The following is a 20,771-nucleotide window of genomic DNA, read 5'->3' as shown; positions in this document are numbered from 1 at the left end:
ATCCTCCATTTTTTTTTATTTCTATTAGTATTCCATCAAGTCCAGGTACGTTTTCATTTTTATAAGTGCATGTTTTACTTCCTCATCTTTGACTGTATATTCATTATAGTTTTCAGTATCCTTTTCTCTATTGTTACATAGGTTCTCTATTACTTTCCCTTTATTTGTATATAATTCTTGATAAAATTTAGCTTTTATCTCCCACATGTTTGTTCTATTAGTAATCATCTTCCATTATCATCTTTTGCACGTATAATATAAGGAAAACCAGCATTATTAAGAAGTTTTCTTTATAGTGTTTTTATTTTCTATTGCCGTGTTTATCATTTCTGTATCGTATATTATTACTATTATTACGGGAAACTCCAGGGAGTCATTAGACTCATCGAGGGAGGCCCCAAATCATATTCATCACAACTATTCGACATTCATACAGTATCTATCATACCTCGCCTTAAACTCATTCACTGTCACAGCATCCACCACAGACTCAGGGAGCGCATTGCACTCATTCACTACTCTAAAAGTAAAGAACCCAGCTCTAACACCTTTACTAACCACACTTTTGCCCAGTTTCCATGGATGTCCCCTAGTCCTCCCACAACCAGCCCTGTTCTCAAAAATATCTTCTGAATTAATTTTATAGAAACCCTTCAGTAATTTGAATGTCTCAATCATATCTCCCCTCCTCCGCCTATCAACCAATTTTTGCAACCCACAAATCCTCAACCTGTTCTCATACGGTTCATTCCACAGACCTGCTATCATCTTGGTCACTCGCCTCTGGATCCTCTCCACCTCCTCCCCATCAAGAAGAAACCTAGGTGACCAAATCTGAGCACAGTAGTCGAGATGGGGTCTTATCAAGGCTCGATACAGAGGAACAATAACCTGCTTGTCTCTGCTTGTCAACGTACTCTTCAGCAACCAAGTGATTTGATGAGCTGATTTGGCCACTTTTGCAATGTGTCCCCTAAATTTCAATTCCTTATCCACCAACACTCCTAAATCTCGTGCCTAATCAATTTCCTGGATCACGGTTCCACCAATGCAGTAAACTGCCGCCAATCTTTTCACCCCAAAATGCATAACCTTCATTTTGCCACATTAAATTGACATCCATTCTCCTTAGCCCAGACCTCCAATCTATCCAAATCATCCTGAAAAATTTTGACGTCATCTGCATTCACTATTGCCCTACCCAACTTCGCATCATCCGCAAACAAATGAACTGTTCCTCTCAGATCATTTCCTATATCATTTATGAACAAATTAAACAGCAGTGGTCCAAGAACAGATCCTTGTGGCACACCACTAGTCACAGGCCGTCTTGTGGACTCTACTCCTGAGTAAACCATTCTCTGATATCTCTCCATCAACCACCCTCCTATCCATCTCACCAACCCTATGTCCATTCCCATATGCTGCAATTTACTGATTAGAATTTCATGTGGTATCCTGTCAAAGGCCTTAGCAAGGTCCAGTAGAATCACTGTAAACCCATTACCCTTATCCAGTTCAGCCGTCACTGTGTTATAATACGTGAGCAAGTTACTGAGGCATGACCTACCCCTTCACAAAACCATGCTGTCCCCGATACAGTATCCCATTTTCTTCTATCCAATCTTGTATTTTCCTCTTGACTATTTTCTCTAAGACCTTGATAATGATTCCTGTTATGCTGATTGGCCGGTAATTTTCAACAGCAATTGAGTTATCTTTGCATTAGGAACACCCACCTAATAACGCGTTGGTCCACCTCTCTGTGCAATCATGGTATGCGTCTAGGAACAGATTCCACAAGATATGGAACTTCTTTCACACAAAACGTAACCCATTTCTGCTGCAGCAACTCCGTCAGTTCACGCTCATTCCTTGGAGGAGGATCAGCACTTCTCTCCCAAAGTTCTAGCATATCCCACACACGTTCAATGGGGTTAAGGAGAATTTGGGGACCAAAGCAATGTAGCGAATTCGTTGTTGTGTTCCTCCAACCACTCAGTAGTTGTATGAGCTGATGACAAGGTGGTCTGGTTTGCCATTCAGTGTTTGTGGGAGGATAAACAACGGACCTATGGCATTCCAGGAAAAGCCTCCAAGACTATAATACCACCTTCATCAGCCTGTTGAACCCCAGCTGTGCAACCAGGGAATGGAAATGGGTCTAACTTCCCCGCTGTTGTACTAGTGGATGAGCTGTGTGACTGTTTCACGTCGTTGTTTAGATACCAGTCGTGACTCCCGATGCTTACGTCTAAGATCAACCACAGCTGATGAATGTGAACCCTTCTTCTGGATGTCTATTCATGGTTAATTCAGTCATGGTACGCCTGTGAAACAGTAGTACAGGAACAACCAAAAAGAGCGGCTCTTTCTGAAATATTGGGCACCTGCTCTACGGGATCCCAACTCTCTGTCCGTGGTCAAATTGGCTTACGTCGCTACGTTTCCCCATTACTGGCAAACGTTTACTGATTACGTACATAGAATAGGTATGACTATTGATAGTTACCGCACGTGACGTTGTTATCACGTGGTACTTCGTTATCACCCCGAATATGTAAATCGGAGGGGGCGTTCCTAATGCAAAGCTAACTCAGTGTATATCACCAGTTTGCACTCCAACATCTAGAAAAATTCCGGAACCTATTAAAATTCCACTTAATAGGTGGCGTTAATGTCTAGTCTACATCTAAGTAATCATTCCGTCTATACATGCGTTGTGCGTTTGCATTGATGGTGGTGCTGGTATAGTAAGAGTTTATCTCTATGGATGTAGAATGGCGAGGAGTTTGCGTCCAATGAGTTTACGATGCGTAGATCCAAACATTGAAAATGAGAAATTTAATGATGATGGACTTAAAACGCTGTCTTCCGAAGAACAAGTAAGCCTGCTTCGCTCTATATAAAATGCACTCAGGAAATTCATATTACAAATATTGAGATAAAAAAATAACAAGAGTAATAAATAAATGCACACACACCTTTTAATTGAGCAGATCCCTTTGTCCATTCTAGTATTTTCTTCGAATATGTAGTGTGGCATAATGTTTCCGACGTTTCTAGCAATGCAGACAAATCTGTTTTTGCCGGTCACTTCAAAAGGAAGTTTTATTATTATTATTTTTTTTTTATTCGCAAGCTCTTTGCTTTATCCGCCTTTTCTTCATGTGTATGTATATATTTCACATTCATGTCTCTGCAGACATTTAGTAATAAATATATTGTTAATGCCATTTACTTTATATTTGTTCAGGGATATGAAATGCATTTATTTATATGGCATGAAACAGCAGCAGAAAAAAAAAAAGCCCAAGATATCAAGTATATTGATCTTAAATACTTCTGGACAAAAGCAACTTAAAAATTTTTAGTTACAGTAATTAATTAAATCAATGTAATGTATAAATATTAAATTAGTAATTTAATGGGACAGACCAGTGCACCTCAGTTGCATTGGTCTGTCCCATGAAGTTTTTAGTATTAGCATGACTTCCAAGCTTCCATGGAGTCCAAACATTCATTGTGGGAGGTCAAACACTCGCAGACCACAATAATTATCACACTTTGCCTTGAACACATCTATGTTGAAGTATTCATTACCTACTCTGGCAATGCATTCCACTCCTTCACCATCCACCAAGCAAAAAATCAGTTTTTTTCATCTCAAGTACACCCATTTTGCACATTCTTTGCTAGCATTGAAAAAACTGAAAATTAAAAGGATATAAAAAGTAAACTGAAAAAAAAATATATATATGTATATATATATATATATATATATACTGATATTTTTACGTTTTAGTGTGATAGTGATTTTTGTAAAAATGTACTAAGTTTTTTGCGGCTGAAGAAGATATGCCTGAGATGTGTTGGTGCTAGGAGAGGAAGGAGGTGTAAATTAGATCAAGAAAAGAAATTCGCTCCTGTTTGGAGATCTTGGATATTATCCAGAGTAAGGGGAAAATAAAGTGAGATCTTTCTTATGAGAGATAAGCAGGACTGTGTTTTGGTGCCATTAAAGTTCACAAGGTTATCCTTGCACATTTTAAGATCTTGATGCTTCTAATGATTATGCACCACATGGTTTATCAAAGAGGAGTTAGATTATACTATCATCAGTAGCTATGAATAATATCTGAGGTCAGTGAGAGCAGGTTTATATGTATTCCTGCATTGGTGAGGAGGAGGAGCCATCAACAATGACATGCAGAAAGAAAACTAGCAGCTGGCTTAGTTGTCAAGGTTTGAAGGCAGACCTTAATGTGGCAGTTTGCTGAGCAGGCCCTGTGCCAGACCTGAGTGATTGCCTTAGAAATATCAAGATCAACCACCTTAGTTTCTCCATCCTTTTGTGTGACTTTTGTCTAAATCTGGCCATCCCTGGATTGAAAGTGTTGCAATCAATATTGTTTCTCAATGACTAGCTGCCTTGTCTCTAGGTCGTGAAGATGTTAGCTGTTAGCGATATGATATTTGAGAGAACTTAAGGAACAACCAATTGGATGGTAGTTTGTTGACTGATTTATAATTTTTATTTTTTTTTCTCAACAGATTTGAATACACACTTCCATGGCTGTGCAGCATAGATGCCACTCAAGTAGGAAAAATTGGAAAGTTGATATAGAATAGATGTTCATTCTGAAGTATGGTAGGAGGAATACCATGAGAACCAGATGACTTGTTGGTATCTACATTGTTCAGAATTCTTCTGATTACTTTTTCATGCAGTGAACAGTTCATGTAAAAGTGTATGAGTGTGTGTGGGGGGGGGCTTTGCCTTTGTCATCAGTCCAGGGATTATAGGAGAAGAATACTAGTAGGTAAGCAGGGCCAGATTAAGACCCATAGAGGCTATAAGCACTTAAAAGATTTTGGTGCCCCATATATGTAATTCAAAATATAAACAATAATAAACCATAAGATAAGTTTTTATTTTTCAAAATGAAACAAAACTTATAGTAAGATGGAAAATAATGTTTATTTTATATACTTCAACTTTATTTAGATTTGAAAAGTTTTCTCCTACTTTTTTTAATTGCAAAGTCTTTGATCAGATCCTCAAAATTAATCTTATGGTTTATTGCAACAAGGCAGGTTGAATGCCTTATCTCTTCTATACTTAGTAGAGATAAGGCATTCAACCTGCCTTGTTGCATAGTTGTTCTGATGGGATTTTTAATATACTTCAACTGAGAAAATGAACGCTCAGCTGAGCAATTTGTGACCATTAATGTTAAAAATATACAAAAGACGATGTCTACATTTGGAAAGGCACACTCAATATTGTCCTGTACAATTATTTTATAAAGTTCAGTATGACTGAATCTTGTTTTTACATTTTTTGCTGCACTGAACTTATGGCGCACATATGAGTGAAATTGTTGAAGCTCAGCTGAGAAATTAGTGTTCAAGTCCTCTGGGTAAGCATCAATCAGCTTTTGACAACACTGAGAATACCTTTCAATTTCAGTAGATGATGAAGTCACTGAAGTAACATTATGTGGCACATCGCTTAGAAAAGAAAATCTCTCTGATATTTCTTTGTATATCTCTCCTCTTCTTCTCATCTCAGTTTCAAGTTTGTCAACAATTGTGTAAAAGGTAGAGATACGAAATTTATCTCTGGCATTCAGATATACTTCTGGAGCATCTCCGTCATTGGGTACCTTCTTTCTGATAGGTTTGCGCATTTCAGCTGCCTTGTAATCAACATCTGGTAGCACTTCCTTTGTAGCTGTTTCATATCTTTCAAATTCATTTTGTGAAGTGCACAATTGGTCAGCTAATGATCCATACAGATCTGCACATGTTTTTAAGTTGACATCCTCATTCTGTAGAACTTGGCTTACTCTATGAAAATTTTGCAAAATCTCATCCCAAAAATTCAACATAAAAACGAATTATAGCTCTTACATCTTATTTGCAATATTATCTGCTTCTCTTCTAGTGTCTCCCTTTTGTGACTGGTCTTCAGCTATACAGTCTAATGCTTCTAAAATTTGAAAGAAAGGATTTCAAAATTGCTGCTGTTGCCATAGCATGTGCCTCCCATCTGGTATCAGAGAGGAATTTTAAGACATTTTCATTTCCAATACAACCTTTAAGAATTGTCCACCGGCTGGTTGAGGCTGAAAAAAAGGTATAGAGCAACCGCACTGTAGAGAAGAAATTAACCGCCTCTTGACAGCAGTCAACAGCACTTTGGCCTACCGAATTTAGTGAATGAGCTGCACAGGGCACATATATAGCAAACTTGTTTGTTTCTAAAATTTTTTGCTGCATCCCCTTATAATGCCCAGACATGTTAGCAGCGTTGTCATAAGACTGACCCCTACATTTTTAAAAGTTTAGCTGACAAACTTTACATAAGAACTGCAACACCTGATTTGCCATTTCCTCACCGGTATGGCTTTTCATTTCCAGAAAGGTTAAAAAGCGTTCAATAGGCTGTCCATCTTTTAAGTACCTAAGTACAACACTTAACTGGTTGATATGTGACAGATCTGGTGTTGAATCAACTGACAAACTAAAATAACCAGAAGATTTTACTTCATCAACAATAAGCACGTGGACCTTTTGAGCCATCAGTTGAACGAGCTCCTCACAGATGGCTTTGGACAGATAAGAAGGATTTCCTTTGCCACAATTTCCATATTTTGCAATGTGATCTTCTAAAAATGGATCAAACTGACTTATGAGCTCAAGCAGCCCTTAAAAGTTCCCATTTTGCAATGATCCAAATCTTTCTTCTGTTCCTCGAAAAGCTAAGCCACATTCAGCTAACATACGAAAAACAGCTAGGACACGCCTTGGGACATGTTCCCAGTAATCACACTCTTCCTGAATTTGTTTTTCCAGCTGTTGTCTCAACCCTACACCTTGTCTGTGAGTTAAGTATGTTAGCATAGAGTCGGTGAGTAGTGCTTTTTTCATGTTGATCAATTACAATAGTATTTCATGAGTCACTGAACCCTTCTCTTGTAACAAAATGTGAGAAATTTTTAGGAGCAAACAGTTTATAAACAAAACAATAAACTGATCCTGTTGATGGTGAATACAATAACCACTCTCTTGTATTCCTCACCATTGGCTTTTGTCCCAACAAAAAGTTTCTGCAAACAGTATCTTACTAGTTTGCCACTACTGAAATGTCGGTAAGACTTGTCAAATGGCCCATCGTGGTGTTGACAGTCACTGGGTCCACAAGCAGTCCAATAAGCCACGTCATCAGCAGAGAAATCAAGCCACAACCCTGGATCTTTTGCTATATTTACTTCATCTTTTGCAGACTGAATCATTTCACCACCATCACCATGGCCCACTAAACTTTCATTTTCAGCTATTATTTCAACCTCAGAATGTTTTGTAAAGCAACTTGCATCAACATTTGCAGTAGCGATATCAAGTGACTTTACAGACAAAGTGAGGTCAGTAGTGAGACATGTGCTAGATGAGCCTGCGTGTGACACCTTGATGATTCCAACATCATATTTTGATTTTGAAGTGATCAAAGTGGTATTTGTGTCCACTTCTGATGACTGAGATTGGCTCTAATCAGGAATTGGTATATAATGTTGTGGAACTTGTATGAAGAAATCAGTCAGCTTTGCAGTCTTGGAATCTAATTCCAAAGTTCCTCTTGTTTCTTTTTTGATAGTTTTTCTTTTATGCACTACTTAACTGAACTTTTCATCTTGGCTCTTGGGATCTGTTAAATACAGAAATAAAAAGATTATTTTGTTGAATATTAGGTGGCAATCAACATAGTTACACATATCACAGGCAAAATCATACGAACAATTTAATTTTTGGCTTACAGCTGAATCTTGTGCTTTCGTGCTTTAACTAACTCTTATTTTACCGGAGTCGCACTTCTGCGACAGCTAGGCCTTTTACCAGAGGCACGTTTCTGAGACAACCACGTGATTTGTTTTATATTTGCTTCTGGAGCCTTTTATAAGACATAATTTATTAAAACAAGACCTAAAACAGACAGGAAAATAAAAAATAAAATGATTACGTTAATTATAAAAAATTACCTCATTTGACGCAATGGTAGTGCCAGAAAGCGTCGTGAGTGATAATATGGTGTAAACGAACCGTCATGTACGTGGTTAGAGTTTTATTAGGCCTTCTACACATCATTATTTATTGAAATAAAGTAGGTAACAGTAAGAAAAGATAAAAACAATGAAAAACTAATTAAAAGTTAATTTAAATTAAATTCGTCATCTAACTAAAGCAGAAATTCTGTGGCCCCCCCTTTCCATGATGCCCTAAGCACGTGCTTATTTTGCTTAATGGTTAATCCAGCCCTGTAGATAAGCCTTGTTTTTGGATGATGTTACTATCTGGATGGGCAGAAGTTGTGTTTTGTGTCCTTGAAGGCTCAACTGTCATTTGAACAGGAGGCGGGTTTTCTGATTTTGCTCTTCTCTTTTTGCAGCTGTTGCAAGTTGCAGTGTGAAAGAAGCTGTAGCTTGTTCTTGAGTCACTTGTGATGTGCTGAGTCCCCCCCCCCCCTTCGACACTCACTGCCTTGTTGGAGAATCAAGGTGTGGATGGTAGTTGGGAATTTTGGGCAGAATGAAGATGAAAGCTTTTGTTCCTGTAAGAATTGTTTCTGTTTGTTCTGAACAAGTATTTGGATCAGAAGATTGGAAACAATAATGTGATAATGGAAAGGAGGACTAGAAGTCATTTATTTCATTCCATTTGAAACCTTTATGTCGGTGGACATACTGAGAATAGCTGGGTGAAATGTTATAATTAAAAAAAAAAAACCTGGATTAGATTATGGTCTGAGCTACTAACTGAAGAAGTGATAGAAGGAGCTGGTTAAGAAAAGGTCAGTGGTTGTTAGCAAGATGGTAAGGATTATCTGGTAGGTAGATGGACCACCTGTGTTCAGTTATTGCTAATGGCAAATATCTTAGCATCTTTACCAGCTTGATCAGCAGAATTGGAGAAGGTAAGCGGTTTGTATTGTGGATGTTGAATTCCCCCAAGGAAAGTAATCACAGAAAATGCTGCTTAAGAAATAGGTAATTGGAGTGCTTATCAGGAATTTGGAGAGCAGTAAACAGCAAATCTGTGCACTGAAGATTGCTAAGAAAGTTTTTTTGAGCCAGAGCAGATCAAGTGGAGTGGGGGGGGGAGGAATCCAAGGTATGGAATATCAGTTCTGGTGAATTCACACATGTGCCACTGCAATGAAAGGAATTGTGTCAGGTAGCATTTGGGTATTTGAGGTAGACTAATTGTTGAGGTCACTGAGGTTCCTTAAGAATAATGGGTTGGATGACTGTATCACATTTAAATTGCTGTTAAGGCCTAGAATATATGAAAACTTTTTTTACAAGTATTCTTAATGTTGATGGAATGTTTTTTGGGTTGGAATCTTTTGAGGGAATTTTTGGGGAGATTGTTTTTTTGTAAGAGAAATTTTGTAATCTGCAATAAAATGTAATTTGAATATGTTGTCTTTCATTGTTAGTGTAGAAGAAACGTTAAGTAGGGGCATGCATTGGGAGATGAAGTACCCATGGACATACTACTCACACCAAGGGAACACTGTCTTCTGTTCAACAGGGCCTCAACATTCTCCTCCATTTCAAATTCCACTGTTCTCTCTCTCTCTCCCTCCCTCCAGGTACAATCTGGCAGAGTAAGTGGCAGAGTAGGATTATTTGGCAACTGGCCAGGAATCCTCATAATTCATTACTCTGAAGTTTGGCTCAGTGCACTATTTAGCACTCCAACTGCAGAAATGCTTTTACTGCTCTTGCATGAGGGAAGATCTAGCTCCTCCCTAGGCATTTGACTTGTTCTTAGGGTTTCATCTGCACTGCATATGATAAAATAATGGGGGAGATTAGACCAAGATCTCTTGCTCTGAAGACTAAACATCACAGTAACCACTTTAAGTCTCAAGTAAGTGAAGTAGTGTTGTTTAATTAGGTGATAGCAGTACTCTACCATCGAGAGGTGAGTTGCTGTTTGCTTCAACTAGAGCAATTATCATATACCTTTGTAGTGGCAGTACTTACCAGAGTGTTATGCATTTTAATTGATAGTTATCAGATCATTTGTAACTAAGAAGAGGACATGGCAGGGGGATGCTTGTCCCAATGCCCAAGTGGTTTTTGACTCCCTTCTGTTGGAACTATACATGATTGCGTGCGTGCAAATACGCACACACACATACACACACATTAGTATTGTATTTCTGTAATTTCCCTTATGTTACCAACTTTTCATGCAGTAGATTTTTGCCTGGAAATTAATTATATGATCATTCTTAACTTCAGATTCCATTTTTTCTAGCAGATGCCATTTATTGTATTAGTAGAAGCTTTAAGATCTCACTTTTCTTGTTAGGACAGGAATAATAAATAACTTAGAGAAAAATACCCATTTCTGCTCGTGTTTTCAGTTTCCCCATATTATTTTAAAATCATCAGTTGAAACTGCTGTGCTAATCTCAACCATTTTTCTAGTCATTTTTATTCAGTCATTAAAACTAATCTCAAGCAAGGATTTTATATATCAGGAATATCATTTTATATATCAAGAATACATATATCAGATTAGTAATTTCAAGTGCCTGATTTCCCAGGATGATAGCAAGCAACATCTTGCAGATATTTATAATCCAAGTATTCACAACCAAATATGTGAGCTGGTTATGCACAGCTGATATAGATTTTCTGACTTCAAATTTATGTATTTCTGTGGAAAATTAGTGAGAAATATCTTGCAAAATACTAGGTATATAGAAATCTTGAAAAACAGAACTGTTTCTTCTTCTTTTTTTTTTATTTTTTTATTTTTAAAGATCAGTTAACTAAACATTTCTTTCCATGAAACGAAACAGTGATTAGCTTTCCCTCTTACAAATTTGAGTTTTTCATCCTGCAAAACTGATGAATACACAATTCACAGTTATAAATACTGCTCTCACAGTCTTAGCTGTGTTGACCATAATATCAACAAAATCAAAGTCCGTGTTTTGTAGGCAACAGATGTTGCTGACTATTAACTGCCATATTAATAATAAAGTATTACACCTTTTTGCTACTTTTATATGGGAAATATTCTGGGTTTGGTCAGTTCCTACTGATGAGACCTCAGTAAATGTCGAAACCAGTCTGGGTAGTATCCTCTTCTTATAATTATTATTATTATTATTATTATTGTTCCGGGAAACTCCAAGGAGTCGACAGACTCATCGAGGGAGACCCTAACATCATGTCAAGAACAACTATTCAACATTCACACAGTATCTATCATACCTTGCCTTGAACTCATTCACGGTCGTAGCACCCACAACAGACTCTGGAAGCTTATTCCACTCATTTACCACTCTCCAAGTAAAGAACCTAGCTCTAACACCCTTGTCAACCACGCTCTTGCCCAGCTTCCATGCATGGCCCCTAGTCCTCCCACCACCAGTCATATTTTCAAAAATATCTTCTGGATCAATCTTATAAAAACCCTTCAGTAATTTGAATGTCTCAATCATATCACCCCTCCTTCGCCTATCGTCCAATTTCTGCAACCCACAAATCTTCAACCTATTCTCATAAGGTTCATTCCACAGACCTGCTATCATCTTGGTCACTCGTCTCTGGACCCTCTCCACTTCCTCCCCATCACGAAGAAACCCTGGTGCCCATAACTGGGCACAGAAGTCCAGATGGGGTCTTATCAAGGCTCGATACAGAGGAACAACAACTTGTTCGTCTCTGCATGTTAAAGTATTTTTCAGAAGCCAAGTGATTTGGTGAACTGTTTTAGTTACTTTTGCAATGTGCCCCCTAAACTTCAACTCCCTATCCACCAACACTCCCAAATCCCTGGCCTCATCAATCTCCTGGAGTATGGTTCCACCAATGCGATATACTGCTGCTATTCTTTTCACCCCAAAGTGCATAACCTTACACTTTGCCACATTAAATTGACATCCATTTTTCTTAGCCCAGTCCTCCAAACTATCCAAATCATCCTGTAAAATTTTGACATCCTGTGCACTCACAATTGCACTACCCAACTTTGCATCATCAGCAAACAAGTGAACACTTCCTCTCAGATCCTTTCCAATATCATTGATGAACAAATTGAAAAGCAGTGGTCCAAGAACAGAGCCCTGTGGCACTCCACTAGTCACAAGACGTCTTTTAGACTCCTCCTGAATAAACCACTCTTTGATATCTCTCCTTCAACCACCCTCTTATCCATCTCACCAACCCTATATCTATACCCATCTGCTCCAGTTTACTGATTAGGGTTCCATGTGGTATCCTATCAAAGGCCTTGGCAAGGTCCAGTAGTATCACTGTAAACCCATTACCCCTATCCAGTTCAGCCGTCACTGTGTTATAAAACGTGAGCAAGTTACTGAGGCATGATCTACCCTTCACAAAACCATGTTGTCCCCCATACAATATCCCATTTTCATCCATCCAATCCTGTATTCTTTTCTTGACTAATTTCTCTAAGACCTTGACAATGATTCCTGATATGCTAATCGGTCGGTAATTTACAACAGCAGTCTTGGAACCACCTTTATGCAGTGGAACTATTTTCCCCTCTTTCCACCCACTCGGGACTAACCCAGACCCGAGACTCAAATTAAACAAAATGGTCAAGGGTACTGACAATTCTTTAGCTGCTTCTCGTACAACACGAGCTGGTATACCATCCAATCCCACAGATGTATTGACATTGAGGTTATGCAATAGACTACTCACCTCCACTTCATTAACCACAATTCCCGTATAATCTACTGGTTTATTCGTTTCTGCAATGTCACCACCTGGATGATATACTCTTGCAAAGTGCTCACTCAGTAACTCAACTATCTCAACTGATTCAGTTACCTCCCTACCATCGGCATTCTTTAAAATCAATCTGGCATGTAATACATAGCATTATACACACCTAAAAGAATGTGTGCTTTGCATTATGGGATACTAAGGCAATTAATGTGCAGTCATTAGTACATTCACAATTAGCTAGTTGTGAAGATACTGCATGTGCGAACTTTGCTTACGCTTTGATAAAGGATTAAACAAGAATATAATTTCTGGCATCTTAATTTAAAACCAGGTTCCACATGAACTTTACATAACATGGCAGCAACACACCCACACTATAATATGCAAGTGTTTATCTGTGTTTGTGTGTGGGAAACATCTTCATGAACCTGCAAACTGAAACTGTTTGAAGTTGAATTTCTGGGGGAAAAAAAAAAGAAAAATATTTTTAGAAAAAACTAACTGCTACAAATTGTGTTAAAAATAAATAAATTTGACTCAGCTTGGTATATGCTAAAAGGCATATGTGAATAAATGTTATACATTTAACCTTTAAATTTAATAAAATTTAAATGGCTTGTGGTGTTCATTTTTTATGTGATTAAGAATTATGCAATTAAATGTTAGTCTGTATATAACTACTCATCAGCTGAGGTCAATATATATATATTATTTATAACTGTGCTGTTTGGCTGACTTGTCTTAGAGGTTAAAAACCATGCTTCTTGAGTGGAGAGAATTGTTTCTACTTAAGATGGGCTAACTAGCTTTATTTGAAAAAAAGTGCAAAATTCTGTGACAGATATAAATTTAATCTTGAGCACTTCCCATAAACTATTAATATTTCTGCTATGATTTCTGAAATTCCTAGCTGGCATCTTGATTTCTGGCACCCCAAAAAATCATTAATGCTCAGTGACATTAAAATTTCTCTAAAATCAGTAAATTTATTGCCATCTCAATGACTAATGATCATGTATTACATGAAAGCATGCTTTCATTTTGATTGTTTTGAAGTTTTGGGGAAATGTGACTTCACCAAACTGCTCAGGTGAATTAATTCTCCTGTCCATCTTGAACACAAATGATATGGTTTTGCATAATATATTTTCAGTCACTAGCAATTGAATGTGTTGACTGTGTGTGTTTACTACTGAATGTGTTTAACTACTCACATTTTCACATAGTCCAGAAACCCTGCTCTAGAGACCAAACATGGAACTTTTTTCAAGCCACTTAAGGCCTCCAATAAGTAGGATGTGGCATCACACTTGGTGATGAAATTCATCTTCCACCTAAAGACAATCACAAACATTGATGCCCATGGCAGAATTCAAGCCTATAACCTCTTGGTTGAAGAGCAGGTAAGCTAACCACTTGGCAAACAAAATGCTAACAAACACCTGCCTGGTTGGCCAAGTGGTTAGTGTATGCTCTCCAGCCAAAGGGCTGCAGGTTTGAATTTCATTGTGGGCATGGAGGTTCGATTTTTTGTAAAAATACTAGTGGTGGTGGGCAGTAGATGGAGTTGGTGTAGATGATGTGGTTTGCTGTAGTTGGTGGATTGTGAGTGGTGGAGATGGAGAGTTGTACAGTAAATGTCCTCTCTGAGTCTTTGGACTCCTTGGAGGTGTCATGTAATAATATTTAATTTGTGGTAATAATCTTGTCACTTTTATTTATTGATACAGGTGAACCACATTACAGGATTATTCTAGAATTATAAAGAATTTGATTTGTATGATTAAATGATTATTAATTTACCACTCCCCCCCCCCCTCCCAAAAAAAAAAAAAAAAAGTTTATAGAGCTTTGGGTCATAAACTTATATGATGATCAGTAATGAAAATATTGTTAATTATATAATTAGTTCCAAAGAGGAGAAACTTTCTTAAAGTGAACATTTTTCTTTTTAAGGTAAAAGTAGAGGAATCGGTGCAGACTATTTTTGATTATGTAAAGAATATGGTTGATATTGATCCTCAGTAAGTATAACTTTTTTTAATGGCTCTGATAACTTTTTTTTTTTAGTTTTCATATCACATTTACTATGAATGTGCATATACTGCTTTTAGAAAATCCATATTAGCTTTAGCTTACAAAACTGTCAATAATGGTAATATCTTTTGGTCAGAAAGATGGGTTCAAATCCTGTCTAGGATACAGGAAACTTTCTTTTTTAAGGGCCTTTTCAACCAAATATGAGTGAGACAGTCATATGGAGGTGTCAAATTTTTCATAATACTTTCAGATTTTTCATATCACAAAATAGACAGATAGGCCAGAACAACAAACACTTAAACTGGTTTCATATCTATAGTTGAAAGTTTTGAAGATACTTCCAGTCAGGAAGATACTTCATCTGCAAACTTTGTTTGCTTACACTTAGATAAAGGATTAAATCAAGAATATAATTTCTTGGCATCTTTCATTCATAGATGTAGTTCTTCACTGTAATTAAAAATGGCTGACTCGAAGCTTTCAAAATGCTCTGTAGTAATATTACCAAGGAAGACTATTGTCATCTTTGGATTGTGTGATGGACAGGGAAAGGAGTAAAAAGAATATAATCTGACCTCATTCTGGACACTCGTAAGTGTTTAGTACATTATGAAGAAGCTAGTAAAGCGAAGAAAGAGGTCACTCTTGCAGTACAAGTCCAATGGTATGGCATGTGGTTATCTAGTTTGAGTAGTGTGCAGTTGTGCTTATGCAATGGATCAGTGTTTTCCAGGAAAACATGAAAAAATCATACTGTCTTTCATCATAGCTTGCACTATTCATACTACTGCACAGAATGAATCATATACCACTTTCTTTGTATCTTGGTCCTTCTGCCAGCCTAATATGACAAAAATTGGAATCCGTCAGATAAGGGGACCTGTTTTTCACTCTTCAGGTAACCAGTTTGTTCTCTGTTCATGTGAAGAAAGGGGTGTGTACCACAGTGGTTCCATATGTTGTCATTGAATGAATTATACTGAAATGATTTTTAGTACATTTGGCTTCAGGTGTCCCCTAACATATGTTTAGCAATATGCATTTTCTTATCTACCTCTTTTGTTAATTATGAACCATTTTTGATTTGTTTAAACATCCAATTAAGTCAGCTGCTTATACTGCTACAGTTGACTCTTGCTATTGCAAACACCTAAGGATCATAGGAATTGTTTGCTATGGGGGATTTCTTCCAGCATAATGTTGTATCCTTGTAGCTTTGGTCAGAATTATTAACAGCTTAATATTAGCAAACAGCTAATATTAAGCTAATACAGTCTAAAAATTATTTTAGACTGTATTAGCTGTTAGTAATTTGTTGTTAGTGAGTTTCTTTGTAATTATGTTTGCTGTAGTGAGTAGACATAATTTGACATTTTCATATCATATTGAAAATGTCAAATTATGGTTTTACTCATTCATTTAGAAATACTATATAGATTATTGCCTAATATACAGCCTTTTTTATGTTTGATAACCATATTGAAATGATGTAATGTTAATATGTACAAAATATGATCAAAAAAGTTTTTAGACTGTATTAGCTGTTAATGGCTTATTTGTGTAGTCTCTTTCAAAGTAGTTCTTTTACTGATTTTGCTGCTGATAGAAGTAGTTATGGATGTTACACTCATAATTTCCTTGAAGATATATTAGTTTCTTATTCATTTCTGCAATGTATTGAAATCTCCTCTTTCCCTGCTAAGTTTTGAAAACAAAGTCATAAGGGGGAGGATCTGAGGAAGACAGAAGTTGTGAGGGACCAGAAATTGTTGTGCAAACTAATTGATATGAGTAAATAATACACATTTGCTTTTAGAAGACTGACGTATTTTTTTTTACGTGGAACAAATTCTTGATTGTTCTTTAAGAGATACTTGTCACATGACAGATTTTTTTAAATAAAAAAAAATGTGGGGAAAATTTGGAGAAAAGAGGAAAGCTAATAATAATGGAATGTACTTTCTGGATTTCTGTTCAGGACATGGACTAATTATTATTAACACCATGTCCTCATATGGAGAAGATGCAAGAAATAAGAAAAAAGTCTCACTGACTGTGAGACTTTTTAGTTTTGAGTAGGATAAAATTGAATTGCATATTGAAAAGAAGTGTATAAGAAAGTTTTAAAACTAATCAAAGTTGAGCAGCTTTCAGAGGCGACTTAAATATACAAACATTATTCAAGAAAAAATGAAAGAGGTTGAACACAAGAACCGAAACAGATTCGCTGGCAAATCCTAAAGGAAATGTTGATTCATTCAGAGAGGCATGTGGTAAAGTTGTCTGCAAGGATAGAAAAATCAGAATTCCATGGTGGACTCAAGAAGCTAAAGAGGCAAGCAAGAAAAAGAAGAAAGCATATTGAAAGTTCCTGGCAAGTAAGTCAGTTTGTGCTCTTAGAGAATACAGAGAAAAATGTAAGAAAACAAAGCACTGTGTAAAACTAGCCAAACAAAAGTAAATATTAGGAAGGTGGCAAAATATTGTGGAGCTATTGAAAAAGCTTAGAAATGGAGGAAATAGTACTGTAAAGGAATCAGATGATAAAGGTGACATGAAAACTGAAGAATAAGATATTCTATATGTCTGAGGTAATTACTTCGAAAGATTGCTAAATGAAATAAGTAGTGACATCACAGTGGTAGTGATGTCACTGCTCAACAGCAATGCAATCAGAAACGCATATCAATACTTGAAGTAGAGAAAGCCATTAAAAAAGCTAAAGTTGGAAAGGCTGCTGGAGTAGATGAAATTTGACCAGAAATGCTCAAATATCAAGTTATAAAAATTTTACAATGGCTGCATTGCATAATTCAGAAGGCCTGGTCAGAGGTTTGAATTCCTGATGATTGCAGTAGAGCTCTCATAGTACCCATCTATAAATAGGGAAATAAAACTGAATGAGAATTATAAGGGAATATTCTTATTGAATGTTCCTGGTAAGATTTATGCAAGTATACTTAAGAAATGGCTAAGAAAAATTGTGGAAGGAAATCTTCATGAAGAGCAAGCTAGATTTAGGCCAAATAGAAGTTGTCAGGATCAGATTTTCACTGTAAAGCAAATAGTTGAGAAATCTTGGGAATAAAACAAGAATTTGTATTTATGAGTTTCATAGATTATATCAAGCAATACATAGTCTCTATTTAAGCTGTAAGTCAACTGGTCAGCTGTTAGAATTGAAGGAGGTGCAGGAAAATGGTTTGATGTTAAATCAAGTGTGTGACAAGGATGCACATTATCTCCACTGTTATTCATTATCTATATGGATCACATTATGAAGGAAGTGGCATTGGTATTAAATCTGATATCAAAATTGATAATGTTAATCTTAGCTCTTTACTTTATGCACACAATGCTATACTTCTAAATAAATCCAATACAAGTTTATAGGATTCCCTAACTAAACTGAATAATTTGTAATATATTTGGTATGAAATCAGCAATAAAAAAACAATGAGAATAGGCAGAAACATTGAAAACATGAACTCTATCCTGAATGGAGAACCTATAGAACAAGTCGAACATTTCAGCTATTTAGGCACAATTTTTAGTGAAGATGGCAAATTAAATATGGAAGTAGGCAACAGAATTAGTAAAGCTGGTATGGTAGGAAGTCAGATGAATTAATTTATATGGAATAAGAAAGAAATTAGTCAAAACACTAAATTAGCTGTATATATAAGACAGTGTTAAAACCAGTTTTTAACTTATGGATCTGAGAGCTGGGTTAGAAATAAAAAAATTGATCAAAGACTGGAGACCACAGGTATGAGATTTGTGAGAAAGATTAGGGAAGTGAACAGTCAATGGCAGTATCATTGAAAATGAGAATATTAGGAAAGAACTTGCCATTCTTATCATTCAGGAATGTGTTAGCAGAGATAATCTCAGGTGGTATGGTCACTTAAACAATATGGCAGAGGGAAGATTAGCAAAACAAGTGTTCTTTGCCAGGTTGGTAGGAAAAAGACTCAGAGGAAGACCAAAATGTAGGTGGATTGATACAGTAAAAAGCACCTTAGAAGACAAAAATATAAGATTGATAATGTTGAAGTCTTGACAGATAACAGATTAATTTGGAAGAAAATTGTTGATTGGAAGTTAGTAATGATGTAAGTTTCATGTAGTACTATCATATCCTGTATGCCCCTTGAGGGTACATGTCAAGAATATATATTATCTATGTATTTTAATATACTAATATTTTATATTTATTATATATATTTATTATTTATATATGCAGGTATCCCTCGATTAAATGGTTAATTAATCCCTGGATGTTACTGCGTATATCAAAATCGCGTTAATCAAATCTAATAATCAATAGTAAAAATTACAATTCGTCCATGATCGATTACTGTATGAATAATTCGTTTTATATGGTACTCTTTTAGGAAAGATAAAAAATGAATGCAAAGTAAATGTCTAATAAATACTTGTACTACATTATTTACTGCAATTTTTTTTTATCAAAAGAAGTTATCAAGATCGTTTGAACAGTTTTAGTTTTTTTCTTATCAGCATAAATTCTACGATAACAAGCAAAATGACTCTCCAGACCTTGGCAAACAAGCAATAAAACATAAAGAAAAAACACTGCAAATATAATACATGATGGTACAAATTAAGTGGATATTGAATCCAACATTATTTCATAGCCGAATATAGAAACTAAAAGTTTCAGCAGATGCAAGCATATACACAATCTTATGGGCAACTCGTAGTAAAAGTGGTGTAAGCTCCAGATCACTTTCCTTAGTATTTTCCATAATGTAAAGCACATCTCCTAGAGGACATGTATGATAAATAAACTTTGGCTCTCTATTTCAGTAATACATGATGGTTTATTTATTTTCAGTTACAATCTAGAAATTATTGAACAAAATAAAAAACTAAACCATACTATACTGACATCAGAGGTCTAGCAACCTTATGATGCAAGCATATACGCAACCTTATAGGCAACTTGAGTAAGCTCCAGATCACTTTCCTTAGTAATTTCCATAATGTAAAGCGCATCTCCTAGTGGACATGTATGATAAATAAACTTTAGCTCTCTATTTCAGTAATACATTATGGTTTATTTATTTTCAGTTACAATCTAGAAATTATTGAACAAAATAAAAAAACTAAACCATACTATACTGACATCGGAGGTCACGGTATCTCATAGATACAATTTACTGTCAAATATCACATACCTTTACATAACATGTGTTAAATCAAACTGACAGCAAAAAACAGTTCAGAATATCACTCATAACATATGAATGCACAGCTAATGATCTCCAAGTTATACACTGAATTGTGTAAGAATATTTATATTAAACATTTTTCATTTATCTGTCAGATCAGCAGTGAGGTGCATTAATCAGAACTCTTGCCGCGTATATCAAGGGATTGCCGCAGTTCATTTCGGCATGTTAATCAAATCTCAAGTTAAGCAAAATCACATTAAGCAAGGAATACCTGTATTTATTCTAATATATTATATATATATATATATATATATATATATATATATATTAGATATAAAAGAGATAAAAATAAATTAAATATATATAATTTTTATATATATTAGATATATATAAAAATGTTTGCTTGTTCTGTTTGCCCACCCAATAAGAAGATACATGTTACAAAGTAAAGTAAGCTACCACCAAATGCACAACATATGCAAAACGTCCAGTGTGATTGTGTTATAGCATCTTTAAACTGATAATCACTGATTTATTCTTCCTTTCTTAGATGGACAGTTAAATTAATATAAAAATAAAGACAGCCTTATTTGTTTCCAACTAATGTCTAGCCTTAGTTTGTAAGGTCCAAGTTGCTTTGCTATCACTCTGCATCATCTTAATTTGTTTTTCATCAGTTGGTTGTGGGACACAAGTTTACTATTCCCAGTACTGAAATGTACTCCTGATTACATTCTTCTTTGACATT

The 20,771-nt window shown here is 35.9% G+C and overlaps 1 protein-coding gene across 2 annotated transcripts in view; it reads left to right on the top strand.

Moving 5' to 3' along the window:
• Window positions 1-2,725: 2,725 nt before the first annotated feature.
• Fntb (Farnesyl transferase beta subunit) overlaps window positions 2,726-20,771 on the top strand; it is a 204,627-nt gene continuing 186,581 nt past the window's right edge. For both annotated transcript variants that reach the window (XM_090398657.1, XM_090398658.1), the window contains exons 1-2: window positions 2,726-2,885; window positions 14,739-14,806. In XM_090398657.1, coding sequence (XP_090254783.1) covers window positions 2,781-2,885; window positions 14,739-14,806 — 173 coding nt within the window. In that variant the 5' untranslated portion in view covers window positions 2,726-2,780. The remainder of the gene's footprint in view (window positions 2,886-14,738; window positions 14,807-20,771) is intronic.

This window comes from Typopeltis vanoorti, chromosome 10 (assembly GCF_054136105.1).
Source record: "Typopeltis vanoorti isolate ZY-2024b chromosome 10, IOZ_Tvanoo_1.0, whole genome shotgun sequence".
Lineage (NCBI taxonomy): Eukaryota > Metazoa > Arthropoda > Arachnida > Uropygi > Thelyphonidae > Typopeltis > Typopeltis vanoorti.
Note: the sequence above shows the minus strand (reverse complement) of the source record. Positions and strands in the feature narration are given on the sequence as shown.